At 39.1% G+C, this 14,922-nt stretch overlaps 1 protein-coding gene and 1 pseudogene across 5 annotated transcripts in view; one reads left to right on the top strand and one right to left on the bottom strand.

The window, feature by feature from the left end:
- ZFPM2 (zinc finger protein, FOG family member 2) overlaps positions 1-14,922 on the top strand; it is a 503,464-nt gene that overhangs the window by 471,083 nt on the left and 17,459 nt on the right. For all 5 annotated transcript variants that reach the window (XM_050802222.1, XM_050802221.1, XM_050802224.1 and 2 more), the window contains one exon: positions 6,394-6,600. In XM_050802222.1, the coding sequence (XP_050658179.1) occupies positions 6,394-6,600 (207 nt within the window). The remainder of the gene's footprint in view (positions 1-6,393; positions 6,601-14,922) is intronic.
- Positions 9,913-10,592, bottom strand: LOC126961654 (ATP synthase subunit a-like; annotated as a pseudogene).

Here is a 14,922-nt window from a genome sequence, read left to right as displayed (position 1 = left end):
TTGGTTTTTTACTTGTGTTGTTCTTCATTATTGTAATTTGGGGTAATATTTTTATCTGAGTTTGATTGAATCCAAGGATGCAGAACTCAATGATATGGAGCATATATTTACATTGCCACATGTCCAACCAATAATTTTACAGAATTCCCTTTGTTTTCATATGAATATTGCATTAATATGGATTAGTGTATTGGAAATGCACTTGGTTGAAATTTGGGGCACATTAAGCATACTGCTTCTTATGAAAGCCACAGAAAACATCTGTTCAGATTCCTTAAATTTCATCTCTGTAGAGAGTCAACAGGAACACTCCACTGGCACTAGAAACACAGGCAGAAACTCACATCAATCAAGTAACCAGGAACTAAATCGTTAAAAAATGTTCAGATCTACACAAGTCTCCCAAGTTTATTCAAATGAGAAGAGTTAATATGGCCAAATAAAGTGAACTCCTTCTTAGCAGCAACTTCATTTCACTAGGTGCCTGACTTTCAAATGGGGTTTGTTAAATAGCTTTGCTAGGAAAGTTGAGAAGGAAGAAGATCTTATGCTTTGTGTTTCTTTATGGGGTTTTTTTGGTTTCTTTTTTGGTTTTCCTAAAATCATCTCATATGAAGCTACTTTTTAAAAGTTATATTCTTATTCTTAGTTATGGCTTAAGAATTTTATGCCAATGTTCTAGGTTCACAGAGGATGTTTTGTAGTGAAAAAAAAAGTACCCTCATTTTTTTCTCGATTTTTAAAATTCTGATAAAATACACATAACATAAAATGTAGTATCTTAACCATTTTCAAGTGTATAGTTCAGTGGCATTCACATTGTTGTGCAACTATTACCACCATCCATCTCTAGAGCTCTTTATCTTGCCAAACTGAAATTCTATTTACGCTAAACCTAAATCCTCAACCCCCTATCCCCGGCCCCAGGCAACCACCATTCTACTTTCTGTCTCTATGATTTGGGATACCGTAAGTACTCCATGTAGGTGGAATCATACACTGTTTGCCTTTTCGTGACTGGCTCATTTCACCCAGTACAATGTCCTCAAGCTTCATCCATGTTGTAGCATATGTGAGAATTTCCTTTCAAGGCGGAATCATACTCAGTTGTACGTGTAGATCACATGTTTCTTATCCATTCCTCTGTCAATGGATACTTATATGGGTGGCTTCCACGTTTTAGCTATTGCAAACAATGCTGCTATGAGCTTGGCTGTTCAAATAGCTCTTTGAGACTCTGCTTTCCTTTCTTTTGAGTATATATCCATAAGTAGAATTGCTAAAATTATAGGTAATTCTAGTCTTAATTTTTGGATAGCTCATCATTTTGTACAATTTTACATTCCCTCCAACAGTGCACAAGGGTTCCAGTTTCTCTACATCCTTAACAACACTTCTTATTTTCTTTTTTATTTTCTTCTGATAATGGTGCTCTCATTTTAAAGTCAAATGTAATATCCTGTGGTTTGTTTTAAACATGAGGTCAAAGGGTACAAGATTTTGTAGCTAAATGTCAACATGACTTAGCATTTTCGTGTGCTTGTATAGCTTCTTAATTTACGTAAATACTACTACCCTGTACACAATTGTAAGTTGAAGTAGGCCATATTTATCTCAGCTCTGAAGCATTAAAACAGGAAACTGGTTCTCCTGCCCCTTCAGATCCACAAAGATTGCTAGAAACTATTTCTAACTGGTCCACAATAGTTTGTGATCCACAAACAAATGCAACCGTATTCTTCTTTTCTAAAATGAGTTAGCTGCCTCCAGTGAAGTGTAGACAGATCTGCTCATTGGATTCACAGGTGTGCCTTTTCTTTCTGGTGAGATTTCTTTCCTCTTGGATTTAGCAGGGCAGTAAGAAATGAGAATAATAATAGCCCCAAGCAGATTAAACTAAAACGATAATAGCTAACAATTATATAAACATTTGTTATATGTTATTTATTATATGATTATATGTCAGGTGCTGTTCTTAAGCTTTCACATATATTAGCTCATTTAATCCCCATAATAACATCATGAGTTCAGCACTGTTTATCATCTTTCGCATTTTCAGGAATGAAGAAACTGACAGGTAGAACGCTTAGGTGACAAGTTCTAAGTCACACACATAATAAGTGGCAGAGCCAAGATTTCCACCTAGGCAGTCTGGTTCCATTGCCCAAACATCCCCCAAGAGTGATCACACTCTGAAAGTTTTATTAGCATCCGTAATTGAAGTTACGTTACAATATTTGGGTTATTACTTCCTATGAATGACTCCCTCAAGTTGTATGTTCTAAATTCACCATCTAAAAACTCAGCCAAACAATTATAAAGAAATCCAACCCTTGATTTCTGTGGTGCCATTCTCTGGATTTCCCTCTAACATTTAAATATAAGCTCTTGGTACATTTTAATGATCTCATCTTCTCTGTGCACATCCTAAATGTTGAGATACCCCAAGTTTCTTTGGTGATCCTCTTTTCACTCCATACTCTCCCTGGGTTACCACATGAATGCAGAGAGCATCCATGGTCAATTAGAATGTGCAGATCACTTCCAAAACATTTTTTTTTCTTCAGCCTGTATGTCTTCTCCAAGTTCCATCTTTCTCCTAGATAAATTGACCAGAAGTCTGTCAGGTACCCCAAACTTTGCATTTTCAAAACAGAATTCATTATTTCCGTGCATGCACATATACGCATGTACACACAACACACACACATGCACGCTTGGACTCTGCAGTTGGACAGACAAAAGTGTAAGTCACAATTCTGCCACTGAGCCTGTGTATGGCTTTGGGAAACTTAGTTATCCTCTCTAAGCTTCAGTTTTCTCAAACTAGGGAACTATTACCTACCTCACAGAGTAATTGACAGGATTAAAATAGATGAACTACATAAACCACTTAGCTTATCAGGCCCAAAGAAAATACTCCTGGCTGGACACCATGGCTCATGCCTGCAATCCCAGCACTTTGGGAGGCCAAGGCAAGAGGATTGTTCGAGCCCAGGAGTTCTAGACCAGTCTGGGCAACATGGTGAGACTCCATCTCTACAAAAAAATATTTTTTAAAATTAGCCAGGCTCCGTGGCTCACACTTGTAATCCCAACACTTTGGGAAGCCAAGGCGGGTGGATTACAAGGTCAGGAGATTGAGACCATCCTGGCTAATATGGTGAAACCCCATCTCTACTAAAAATACAAAAAATTAGCCGGGCGTGGTGGCGGGCGCCTGTGGTCCCAGCTACTCAGGAGGCTGAGGCAGGAGAATGGCGTGAACCGGGGAGGCGGAGCTTGCAGTGAGCCGAGATCGCACCACTGCACTCCAGCCTGGGTGACAGAGGGAGACCCTGTCTCAAAAAAAAAAAAAAAATAGCCAAGAGTGATGATCACACCTGTAGTCCCAACTACTCACTGGGGTGACTTTTCTGTAATTCTAAACCTTCACACATGCTCATTTATAGGGCAATAATGATGTACCTGCCTCGTCCTGCCTACACGTTTTTGCTGTTTTACCTCTATTTGTTCTTCATGAGCTAATAAAAACATCACCTTGGATAGCTTGCCTAACTTCTCCAAGAAGGGGCAGTTACTCACTCCTCTCACATTCTCTTTAGCATTAGGGGATGACACCCTTAATGTGGTATTGTAATATATTTGCATATATGTGTGTATTCTAATTGTAGAGCTGCATGTGAAGCCATAGCGCCCAGCCTAGCACGCAGCAGAGATTTCAATGAATAACTGATTAGTGAATGATTTGAAAGATTAAATCCAAAGATAACTTTCTCATCAAGTCCAACAGTACATTTTTCAGTCTAATTTAGCCTTTTAGAATGATACACTCTGACTAAACCATCAAATGAGATAAAGTGATAAAGATAATAAAATTTGAAACATTATTGGGTACATCTGAAAACACAAATATATATTACAACTGCCAAGTCATTTAATGATGCATACAAATGATTTTTTTGTTCACTTTTATTTGAAGTTAGTATTTTTGATTTCAACTTTACTTAATTTACTAAATCTTTTGGTTCAAAATTTGAGAATAAATACTCTTGAGTCGTCCTACCCTATAGCTTACCACAGTGATAAAGATTATTTGTGGCTGGGCATCTTCTCTAAAACCTCAATTTCTCTTGGGCACCTGAGTCCAATTCTTTCCTTACTTTTGTGAAAGGTACACATAACTGGACTTAACCAATAATGTAAAGTTAATGACTGAAGTCTAGTGACTCTGAAAGACCATATGAACTAAACCTGAGTTGTGGTTTCTTGCTGTGTCTCCCCTACCTCTTCATTACACAGCCTCAATAAACTGTAGTTCAGTGGAAAGATAAGGTGCAAATGATTAAATGATTACCTTGTCTACAGTTGCAAGTAGTTTGGATCTGAATGCCCATAAGGGAAAGAAGAAGACATAGAAGCTAATCGCAGAAGCCTTCTATGGGGAAGAACAGCAGAAATACCACCACTCACACTTTCATTGCTCCTCTGATTTCGACATGATACGGTTTAGCTTCTATTATTTGAAAAAGAAGTAAATCAAAGCAAAATAAATCTGTTTTATTCAACTGTGGTAAACTTGTATGCTTTCAGATACATTCGTGTCAAAGTGAAAAAAAGTTGTTTTCTAGCATTTTAGTATATTTGTTTGTTACTTTGAAACTTTCACACAAATTTGGGGTCTGTAGTCTTAGCTTTATTTTTTAACGGTATATTGTTACTTTGAAACTTTCACACAAATTTGGGGTCTGTAGTCTTAGCTTTATTTTTTAACAATCATATACTCGGCCGGGCGCGGTGGCTCACGCCTGTAATCCCAGCACTTTGGGAGGCCGAGGCGGGCGGATCACGAAGTCAGGAGATCGAGACCAGCCTGGCTAACACGGTGAAACCCCGTCTCTACTTTAAAAATACAAAAAACTAGCCGGGCGAGGTGGCGGCGCCTGTAGTCCCAGCTACTAGGGAGGCTGAGGCAGGAGAATGGCGTGAACCCGGGGGGCGGAGCTTGCAGTGAGCTGAGATCTGGCCACTGCGCTCCAGCCTGGGCCACAGAGCGAGACTCCGTCTCAAAAAAAAAAAAAAAAAAAAAACAAAAACAAAAAAAACAATCATATACTCTCACAGATGGTTTTGTTTCCTTACCTTTAAAACTTAATCAGCTGGCTTAATTAATTGCCCAACGTTTCTCTAAAACAATGTTCTGATTCTTCTGGGCAACTCTGCCATATCATATGCTGTTGTTATCTTTTCCACCAGTTTTACCACAAGTTGTTTAAAAACCATCAGCTCTAAGGGTAGAAAAAATGAAGTGCAGTTGAAAAGACAGTTATGTTGAAAGATAAACAGAGCAATATGTCTTATCAAAATGGGTACAAGTTTTGGCTGCTTAATGAGTGCAATACACAGCCTTCCAATCTATACACAATGGAAAAAAAGCTTTATAACATATCAAGTATGCTACATTATTTCAGGCATAACTGTATAGGATATATATCTAGGCCTGAGAGTGTAGATAACAAAATATAAGTGCTTCGCCTGTCTAAACATGTAAAATAAATGAGCATTTGCTATCACATCCCAATACATTAGATGTACTTGCATAGTTAATTTTTCTTTTTAATGCAAAACATGTGATTGTTGAAGTGCAGTGTCAGAGTATATCTTAGTGTTTGAAGAGACATTTCTTTTCATTTAAACAAATCTTTATTTAAATGAGCCTTTTTGAAAAGGATTTTTGGCATATCTTCATTTCAGGAAGTTCAATCAGGGTAAATGGAGATGAAGAAGCTACATTATACATAATATTATATAAGTAAAGATCATTCAGCCAAAAAAACAGCAGCAGACATAGCCGAGTATAACTACCTGAATTTCACTTTAATTTTCTAGATTTCAGGAGTTTTTGTTTACTTGTTCTGTAGTGTGGGCATTGGTATTGATATGATGGAAATATTTCATGGGGGGGAAGAGAAGGAGAGAGATAAATAACTTCTTACTTTCATAAAATACAGAAAGAATAACTTCAAATGCTCACAGGAAATAAATTTCAGCAGCTGGGTCCTTACCATGCTGTTTTTTAGGTACTATCCCAATGTACTGGTAAGGTTACTGATTCAGGCAAGCCCCAGAAAGCAAACAATTGACAAAAATCTGTACAAATTATGTTTATGCTGTACTTGATTCTTAGTCTCCTCCTACTTCTGGTCACTAAACAGTTCATTTAATGCAAAAAGTACAATTTTCCACACAGGAGGCAAAAGGAGCACAACTGTTGCCTTGATCAAACACTCCACTCCAGTAGGAACCGGTGTGAAAAACATGTGGACATCAAGCTAGTGTACAACAGACTCAAGCATCCTATGTCATTATCTTTTTCTTTTTTCTTCTTAATAGGGGGTCAGCTTTGGTGTACAACTACGAAGGCCATCTCTGAGGGTGAAGAGCTAATTGCCTTTGTGGTGGATTTTGACTCAAGGCTACAAGCTGCCAGTCAGATGACTTTCACAGAAGGGATGTACCCTGCACGCCTGCTGGACTCAATTCAGCTGCTTCCTCAGCAAGCTGCCATGGCTTCTATTTTGCCCACAGCTATTGTCAATAGTAAGTGCTCAGTGCTGTGTAGCCCAGCTTTAGAGGTGATGGAAATTTATGGAAGAAAAAAAATGTCTACTGACAAGAAACCAGGAACAGACCTTTTTCCTTCAGTGTTGTGGTTTCATTTTATCTTCGTGTGTGTGTGTGTGTGTGTGTGTGTGTGTGTGTGTGTGTGTGGTCAATTTTCCTGGGAGTATAGAAAGAACCCTTAACTCCAACCATTTCAAGTCAGATTCCTGAATGTCACACACACACACAAAGCTGATATTCTACATGAGTTGAATAATATTCAAGGCTACTTAGCTATGAGAAGGCAAGCACCTTTCATTAATGCTTCTATATTAGAAAAAATTTGGTATTCTTTAAGGGCCATAGACTTAAAAACTTGAAAAGAAGAAACAGAATACAAAATCAAAGTTTGATTAGATATAGTAACAAAAAGGAAGTGTATCCTGGATAAATCAAGACATCTGCTAATGCAAAAAGGTAAATAAATAAATAAATAAATAAATAAATAAATAAATAAATAAATAGAAATGCATGATAAGCTTAGAAAACTTTATATGGAGAATTTTTAAATAAGCCCTGGCAAATTTACCTTTGTGATTTTATTTTGTAAAAAAGAAATTGAACTTAGTTTGTATTTTTGTGTCACAGAATGACACTTCATATGACAGAAAATCAGTGGTCTGGGGTCCCAAAATCTGTGTTCTAGACAGATCTGCTTTTATCTAGCTCTATGAGAAAACATGAGTAGCAGATACATCTTAAGAGGAGAATAGATTCTGAAGTTAGTAGGTAAGCAAAAAATTGCATCTACTCAAAAATATACTTTAAAATCTCTGAGACCCTGAATGAGGCAGAAAAGAAATCCAGAGAGGCAATGATGTCTTGATATTAAAATATAAAATATTCAACTGTAATTAGATTCTTGCTGTAATAATCATCCTTTAGATTAAAGAAATTATCAGATGAGTCTGAAATTACTGTGCATTCAATCAATGATATAGTACTTCCATCTAAGCTAGTATTATTGGATTTCCTTAAGGTAAATGTGCCTATTTTCTTTCCTGGATCTTTACTTTGATTCTGATAGTGAGGAACTGGAAATAACATGGGCCCAACCTGAATCTGAGGCAAAAGGATTTTATTGCCAAAGACTCTAGGAGTATCTGATGTTATTGGGAAGCTCCAATGTATTTAATTCTAATTATAGTGGAAAGTGTACTCTATTTGCTTTCTGTAGCAAGACAACTATTTATGTCAAATAATTTAGCGTAGATGCAGAGAGCTTTTGCTTTCATTCTGGAATTAGTGAGTTAAATTCATCCTGCTTAAATGGACCCTTTACTAAACTGTGTAGCCTCATGAATAGTGTAAATGAAATTAACTTGGAAGGGAGGGGTTAAATAATAAACAGTAGTAGTATATAATTTTTAAATTAAATGTTAATTTGAAATTATACTTGCTACCCTTACTTCCCCTTCACTAGAATTTGATCATTAGTTTTTCTCCTCATCGCCTTTAATGTGATCTCCCTGAGCCATCTCCTTCACTACTGTGGGCTCCACCAACAACCATAAATAACAGTTCACAAATTATAAGTTCAGCCATTTCTGCTGAGTTTTAGGCCTCCATTGCCATTTATCCCATGTTCTTCTGTATTTCTTACAGCAATATCAGATTCCACATGTCTAACGTGAACATGTGCCACTGTTTGCCTGGCTTAGTCCCATTGTACATTTTTATCTGGCATCCCTCTGGATGGTGACCCCTTTCTCTACGAAAGTCCTGAGTTTGCACAATACAAGGTCAGATTTGGTCACCCTATACATGCCCTGGCCTGAAGACATCACCCCTCCATCCTCTGTTCCCTGTGTAGATGAATGAAACCATTCCTGACACAGAAGCTTGGAAGCAAAGCAAAGCCGTATTCGTCTGTTCTAGAATCTAGTCACCAAGCATTGTTCATGACTTCTAGTCAGTTCTACTTCCTCAGCATAATTCTTCCTCTCTGCCACCCTTGCCATGGAGGCATTATGGAAGAGTGATAAAGACCAAATGTATGGTTATCATAATTTAATGAGTCGAAATCATTTGTTTTGTTTAAACTACTTACCAATTCGGCTCAGTCTAGTTCTTTTGGGGTTCATTCATAGGCTAGGCTGAGAATTAGGATGATGATAAATATGATAGATGTTTTGATTATTACTGGAAGGTTTGTTGTTTGGAGGGCTCATGGTAGGGATAGTAGTAGAGCGATCTCCAGGTCGAATAGTAGAAAAGTGATGGCGATCAGGAAAAATTTTATTGAGAAAGGGATACGAGCGGGATTTAGGGGATCAAATCCACATTCGTAAGGGTTAGTTTTTTCTGCATAGGAGTTGAGTTGGGGTAATCAGAATATGATAATTATTAGTAGTGAGGTCAAAAGGGTGTTGATTGTTAAGGCTAGTACTAGGTTGATTACTCTTTTTTGAATACTATCAAAGCTGATTGATTGGAAGTCAATTGTACTAGTTATACTAAAAGAGTAGGATCCTCATCAATAGATAGAAAGGTAGAGGAACAGTCAGACAACATCTACGAAGTGTCAGTATCAGGCGGCGGCTTCAAAGCCGAAATGGTGGTTTGATGTGAAGTGGTATAATAGTTGGCGAATGAGGCAAATAAGAAGAAATGTAGATCCAATGATGATGTGAAGTCCGTGGAAGTCTGTGGCGACGAAAAATGTTGAACCGTAAATACCGTCGGAGATAGTGAAAGGTGCTTCAAAGTATTCTGAGATTTGTAGTAGGGTGAAGTAGATGCCCAGTAGAATTGTGATAAGTAAGGCTTGGATTGTTTGTTTTCGGTTATTGTTTATGAGGCTATGGTGGGCTCAGGTGATTGTAATTCCTGATGCGAGTAGTACAGAGGTGTTTAGAAGAGGTACTTCTAGGGTATTTAAAGGGGTAATGCCTGTTGGTGGTCAGTGACCCCCTAAGTGGGGTGTTGGAGCGAGGCTCGAGTGGTAAAACGCTCAGAAGAAGCCGGTGAAGAAGAAGACTTCTGAGATGATGAATAATGTTATTCCATATCGAAGGCTTTTTTGGACAGGTACTGTATGGTGGCCTTGATAAGTGCTCTCTCGTACAATATCGCGTCATCATTGGTATAGGGTTAGTACATTGGTTAGTAGGCCTAGTGTCAGTAGGGTGATGGAGTAAAAGTGAAATCATATAACTAAGCCGGATGTTATTAGGAGAGCTGATAGGGCTCCTGTTAATGGTCAGGGGCTAGGTTTAACTATGTGACAAGCATGGAGTTGGTGGGTCATTAGGTATTGTTGTGTAAGTAAAGGCTGACTAAGAGTGTAAAGACATAGGCCTGAATTAGAGCGACTGCAATTTCTAGAATGGTTAGTAGTGTTAGGAGTATAGAAGTTAGTAAGGCAGCGGGGAAGCTAATGGTTGATAATACTAGTGCAGCGCTTCCAATCAGATGCATTAGTAGGTGACCAGCTATGATATTAGCGGTTAGTCGTACAGCTAGGGCTACTGGTTGGATAAGTAGACTAATAGTTTCGATTATTACTAGTATGGGAATGAGTGGTGTGGGTGTACTTGTGGTAGAAGATGGGCTAGGGAATTTTTGGTTTTAAAGCGAAGGCCCACAATCACTGTGCCTGCTCATAGGGGGATTGCTATAGCCAGGTTTATAGAAAGTTGGGTGGTTGGCATAAATGAGTGGGGTAGGAGTCCTAGGAGGTTGGTTATGGCAATAAAGGTGATTAGGGATATTAGTATAAGAGCTCAGGATTGCCCTTTAGTATTGTGAGTTACTATTATTTGCTTTAGAGTGAGTTGAGTCAGGCTTTGTTGAATAGTGATTAGTTGGTTGTTAATGAGGCGTTTGGAGGTTGGAATTAGCAGTGTAGGAAATAGGATAATGGGAATTGTGGCGGATTGGCCGAGGATTATTGGGGTTGAGAACGGGGTAAATAGATTTTCGTTCATTTTAGTTGTCAGTGATTATTGTGGATTTGTAGGCTAGGGTTTTTTTGTAAGGGGGGTTGATAGTAATTTGTGTTTAGCAGTTTTAATTGTATAATAAGATATAGTGTGGGGAGCATCGTCATGATAGTAGTGAATCATGTAGATGTATCTAATTGGGGCATTTCACTGTAGAGGGTATGTTCCTCAATCTTTAACTTAAAAGGTTAATGCTAGGATAGCTGTACAGCGGGTCTGTAAAGTATTTTTAAGGGCTTATGGGGGGGGTTTATAGGGTAAATACAGGTTCTATTTCAAAGATTTTTAGTGGGATAAGTTCTGCGACGATTGGTATGAAGCTGTGGTTTGCGCCACAGATTTCTGAGCATTGTCCATAGTAGACGCCTGGTCGTGTGGCGGTGAATATAGTTTGGTTTAAGCGTCTAGGCACTGCATCTGTTTTTAGGCCTAGTGTAGGGATAGTTCATGAATGTAAGACATCTTAGGATGTGATTATTATACGGACGGGGGCTTCAATTGGGAGGACTACTCGGTTGTCAACTTCTAGAAGTCGAAGGTCACCTGGGTTTAAGAATAGTGGGGGTAGTATATAAGAGTTAAAGAGTAAGCCTCCGTAGTCTGTGTACTCGTAGGTTCAGTATCATTCGTGTCCGATTGATTTAATAGTAATGGAGGGGTTGTTGATTTCCTCTGTTAGATACAGGATGCGCAGGGATAGAAGGGTGATTAGGACTAAGATAATTGCAGGTAAAATAGTCCAGATGGTCTCTATTTCTTGGGCATCTGTGATGTTGGTGTTGGTAAGTTTTGTTGTGAGTGTTGAGGATAGGGCGTATAAGACTAGAAAGCTAATTAAAGATATAGCTATAAAAGCATGGTCGTGAAAAGTGATTAGTTCTTCTATGACAGGGGATGTGGTGTCTTGTAGGCCTAGCTGAACTGGGTGAGCCATATAAGATACATAAGGCTTGACCTACAATTTAGCTTTGACAAAGCTATGAAATAATTTTTCTAATACCTTATTGAAAAAGTTATAGGGGCTATAAGATTGGCTTGAAACCAGTTTTAGGGGGTTCGACTCTCTCCTTTTTCGTTCAGTTTAATATAGGTTGGTTCTTCAAATGTGTGGTGGGGTGGAGGACAGCCATTTAATCACTCTAGGCTAGTAGAGGGTTGTTCGATTAGTAGTACTTTGCGTTTTGAGGCAAAGGCTTCTCAAATTATATAAATTATTAAGATTACTGCTACTAGTGAGATAAAGGAGCCTAGAGATGATAGGGTGTTTCATGTGGTGTAGGCATCGGGGTAATCAGAGTAGCGTCGGGGTATCCTGGATAGGCCAAGGAAGTGTTGTGGAAAAAAGGTTAAATTTACACCTACAAATATAATAATAAAATTGGCTTTGGCATAAGTCTGGTCTAATGTGTAGCCTGAAAATAGAGGGAATCAATGAATAAAGCTTCCTATAATGGCGAAGACAGCTCCTATTGATAAAACATAGTGAAAGTGGGCGACAACGTAGTATGTATTGTGTAATACGATATCTAGAGATGAGTTTGCTAAGATAATGCCGGTTAGGCCTCCTACGGTAAATAGAAAAATAAAGCCTAGGGCTCAAAGTATTGTGGGGGATCATTTAATATTGCCCCCGTGGAGTGTGGCAAGTCAGCTGAAAACTTTAACACCAGTAGGGATTGCAATAATTATAGTGGCAGAAGTGAAATAGGCCCGTGTATCTACATCTATACCAACTGTAAACATGTGATGAGCTCATACAATAAAACCTAGAAATCCAATTGATATCATAGCCCAGACTATACCCATGTACCCAAATGGCTCTTTTTTCCCAGAGTAGTGAGTTACAATATGGGAAATTGTCCCAAATCCAGGAAGAATAAGGATATAGACTTCGGGGTGGCCGAAGAATCAAAATAAGTGTTGGTATAGGATAGGGTCTCCTCCTCCAGCAGGATCAAAGAAAGTAGTGTTGAGGTTGCGATCTGTTAGTAGGATAGTGATGCCGGTGGCTAAGACTGGCAAAGAGAGGAGTAGGAGGATTGCTGTAATTAAGATTGATCAGACAAACAAGGGAGTTTGATACTGGGATATTGCTGGAGGTTTTATGTTAATGATGGTGGTGATGAAGTTGATGGCTCCTAAGATAGAGGAAATGCCTGCTAGGTGAAGAGAGAAGATGATTAAGTCCACGGAGGCCCCTGGATGAGAGAAGTTTCCTGCCAAAGGAGGATATACTGTTCAACCTGTTCCGGCACCGGCTTCTACTATGGCTGATGCCATTAGTAGTAGGAAAGAGGAGGGAAGGAGTCAGAAGCTTATATTGTTTAGACGGGGGAATGCCATATCAGGAGCGCCAATTATTAGGGGCACTAGTCAGTTCCCGAAGCCTCCGATTATAATGGGTATGACTATGAAGAAGATTATAATGAACGCATGAGCTGTTACAATAACGTTGTAGATATGGTCATTGCCTAGCAGATTGCCGGGTTGACCTAGTTCAGCTCGAATGAGAAGGCTCAGAGCCATACCTATGACTCCAGCTCATGCACCAAATAGCAGGTATAGGGTCCCAATGTCTTTATGGTTTGTTGAGAATAGTCAACGATTGATGAGCATAGGTAGGAATAGAAAGGAGGGAAGGTAAAATGGCTGAGTAGGCATTAGGCTGTAAACCTAAAGACAGAGGTCTAACCCTCTTTTTACCAGCCCTGAGGTGATTTTCACATTGGATTGCAAGTTCAAAGGAGCAGTTTTAAGTTTCTGCCGGGGCTTCTCCCGCCTTTTTTCCCTGCGGCGGGAGAAGTGGATCAAAGCCAGTTGGTTAGGGTGTTTAGCTGTTAACTAAGTTTTTGTGGGTTCGAGTCCCATTGATCTAGTGAGGGCTTAGCTTAATTAAAGTAATTGATTTGCGTTCAATTGATGCAGAGCAGGCATTTGCAGTCCTTATGTATTTCAGAAATTAAGTAATTTTACTTGCTAAGGGCTTTGAAGGTCCTTGGTCTTGCTTAACCTAAATTTCTAGGGGATAGACAGGCTTGGGGGGAGATTGGTAGTAAGAGGGTGGAGGCAATAATGAGTGGGGAAATAAGGAGTGTGGGTTTTGTGTTTTCGAATTGCCATATTATTTTTGTGTTGTTGGATGTGGGAAATAGTGTTAGGGAGATAGTGTAGATTAGGCGTATGTAGAAGTATAGGTTGAGTAGGGTTATGATGATTATGATGGAGGGGATGACGAAGTTATTGTTTATTGTGAGTTCTTGAATGGTGATTCACTTGGGTAGGAAGCCGGTTAGAGGGGGTAAGCCTCCTAGGGATAGGAGGGTAGATGTTATTAGTGGTACTAGACAGGTTGATTTGTTTCAGGTGTGAGATAGCATGAGAGTTGTGGTGTTTGAGTTTAGGTTGAGGGTTAAGAATATGGTGGTTGTTAGGGTGATATATATAGTTAAGTAGAGAATTGTGATAGTTGGGTTATATGTTAGTGTTATTGTTATTCAGCCCATGTGAGTGATTGAAAAGTATCCTAGAATCTTGCGTAATTGTGTTTGGTTGAGGCCTCCTCAACTGCCTACTATAATAGATAGGGTTGAGAGGGTTAGGAGAATGCAGGTGTTGATCGATGGGTGAATTTGGTATATGATTGAGATGGGGGCCAGTTTTTGTCATGTGAGGAGGAGTAGGCCAGAGGTGTTCCTTGGGTGACTTCTGGAACTCAAAAGTGGAATGGAGCTATTCCTAGTTTTATGGCAAGGGCGGTTGTTATTATTAGGGATGAGAGTTGATTGGTGTGACTTGTTATTGTTCAGTATCCTGATAGTAGGTTGTTGGAAACAATTGCTATTATGAGGATTATGGATGCGGTAGATTGTACTAGGAAATATTTAGTAGCGGCTTCTGTGGAGCGGGGGTTTGTTTTTTTTATTAGAATTGGAGTAAAGGCTAATATGTTTATTTCTAGACCTGCTCAGGCTAGGAATCAGTGTGAGCTTAGTGTTGTAATGAGTGTGCCTGTGATTACCGTGGTGTAGATAATAAGTTGAGCTAGTGGGTTGATTAGTATGGGAAGGGTGTGACAACATTTTCGGGGTATGGGCCCGATAGCTTATTTAGCTGACCTTACTCTAGGATAGGGTGTGAGAGGTAGCACGGAGAAGTTTGGGTTCTCGGGGGTAGGTTCGATGCCTGCAGTCCTAGAAATAAGAGGGTTGGGGCCTCTATTATTTACTCTATCAAAGTAACTCTTTTGTCAGACATATTTCTAGGTTTGAGGGGGGATGCTGGAGGTTACGATGGGCATTGAGGTATTTCATATGAG

The sequence above is a fragment of the Macaca thibetana genome, chromosome 8 (assembly GCF_024542745.1).
Source record: "Macaca thibetana thibetana isolate TM-01 chromosome 8, ASM2454274v1, whole genome shotgun sequence".
In the NCBI taxonomy this organism is placed as follows: Eukaryota; Metazoa; Chordata; class Mammalia; order Primates; family Cercopithecidae; genus Macaca; species Macaca thibetana.
Note: the sequence above shows the minus strand (reverse complement) of the source record. Positions and strands in the feature narration are given on the sequence as shown.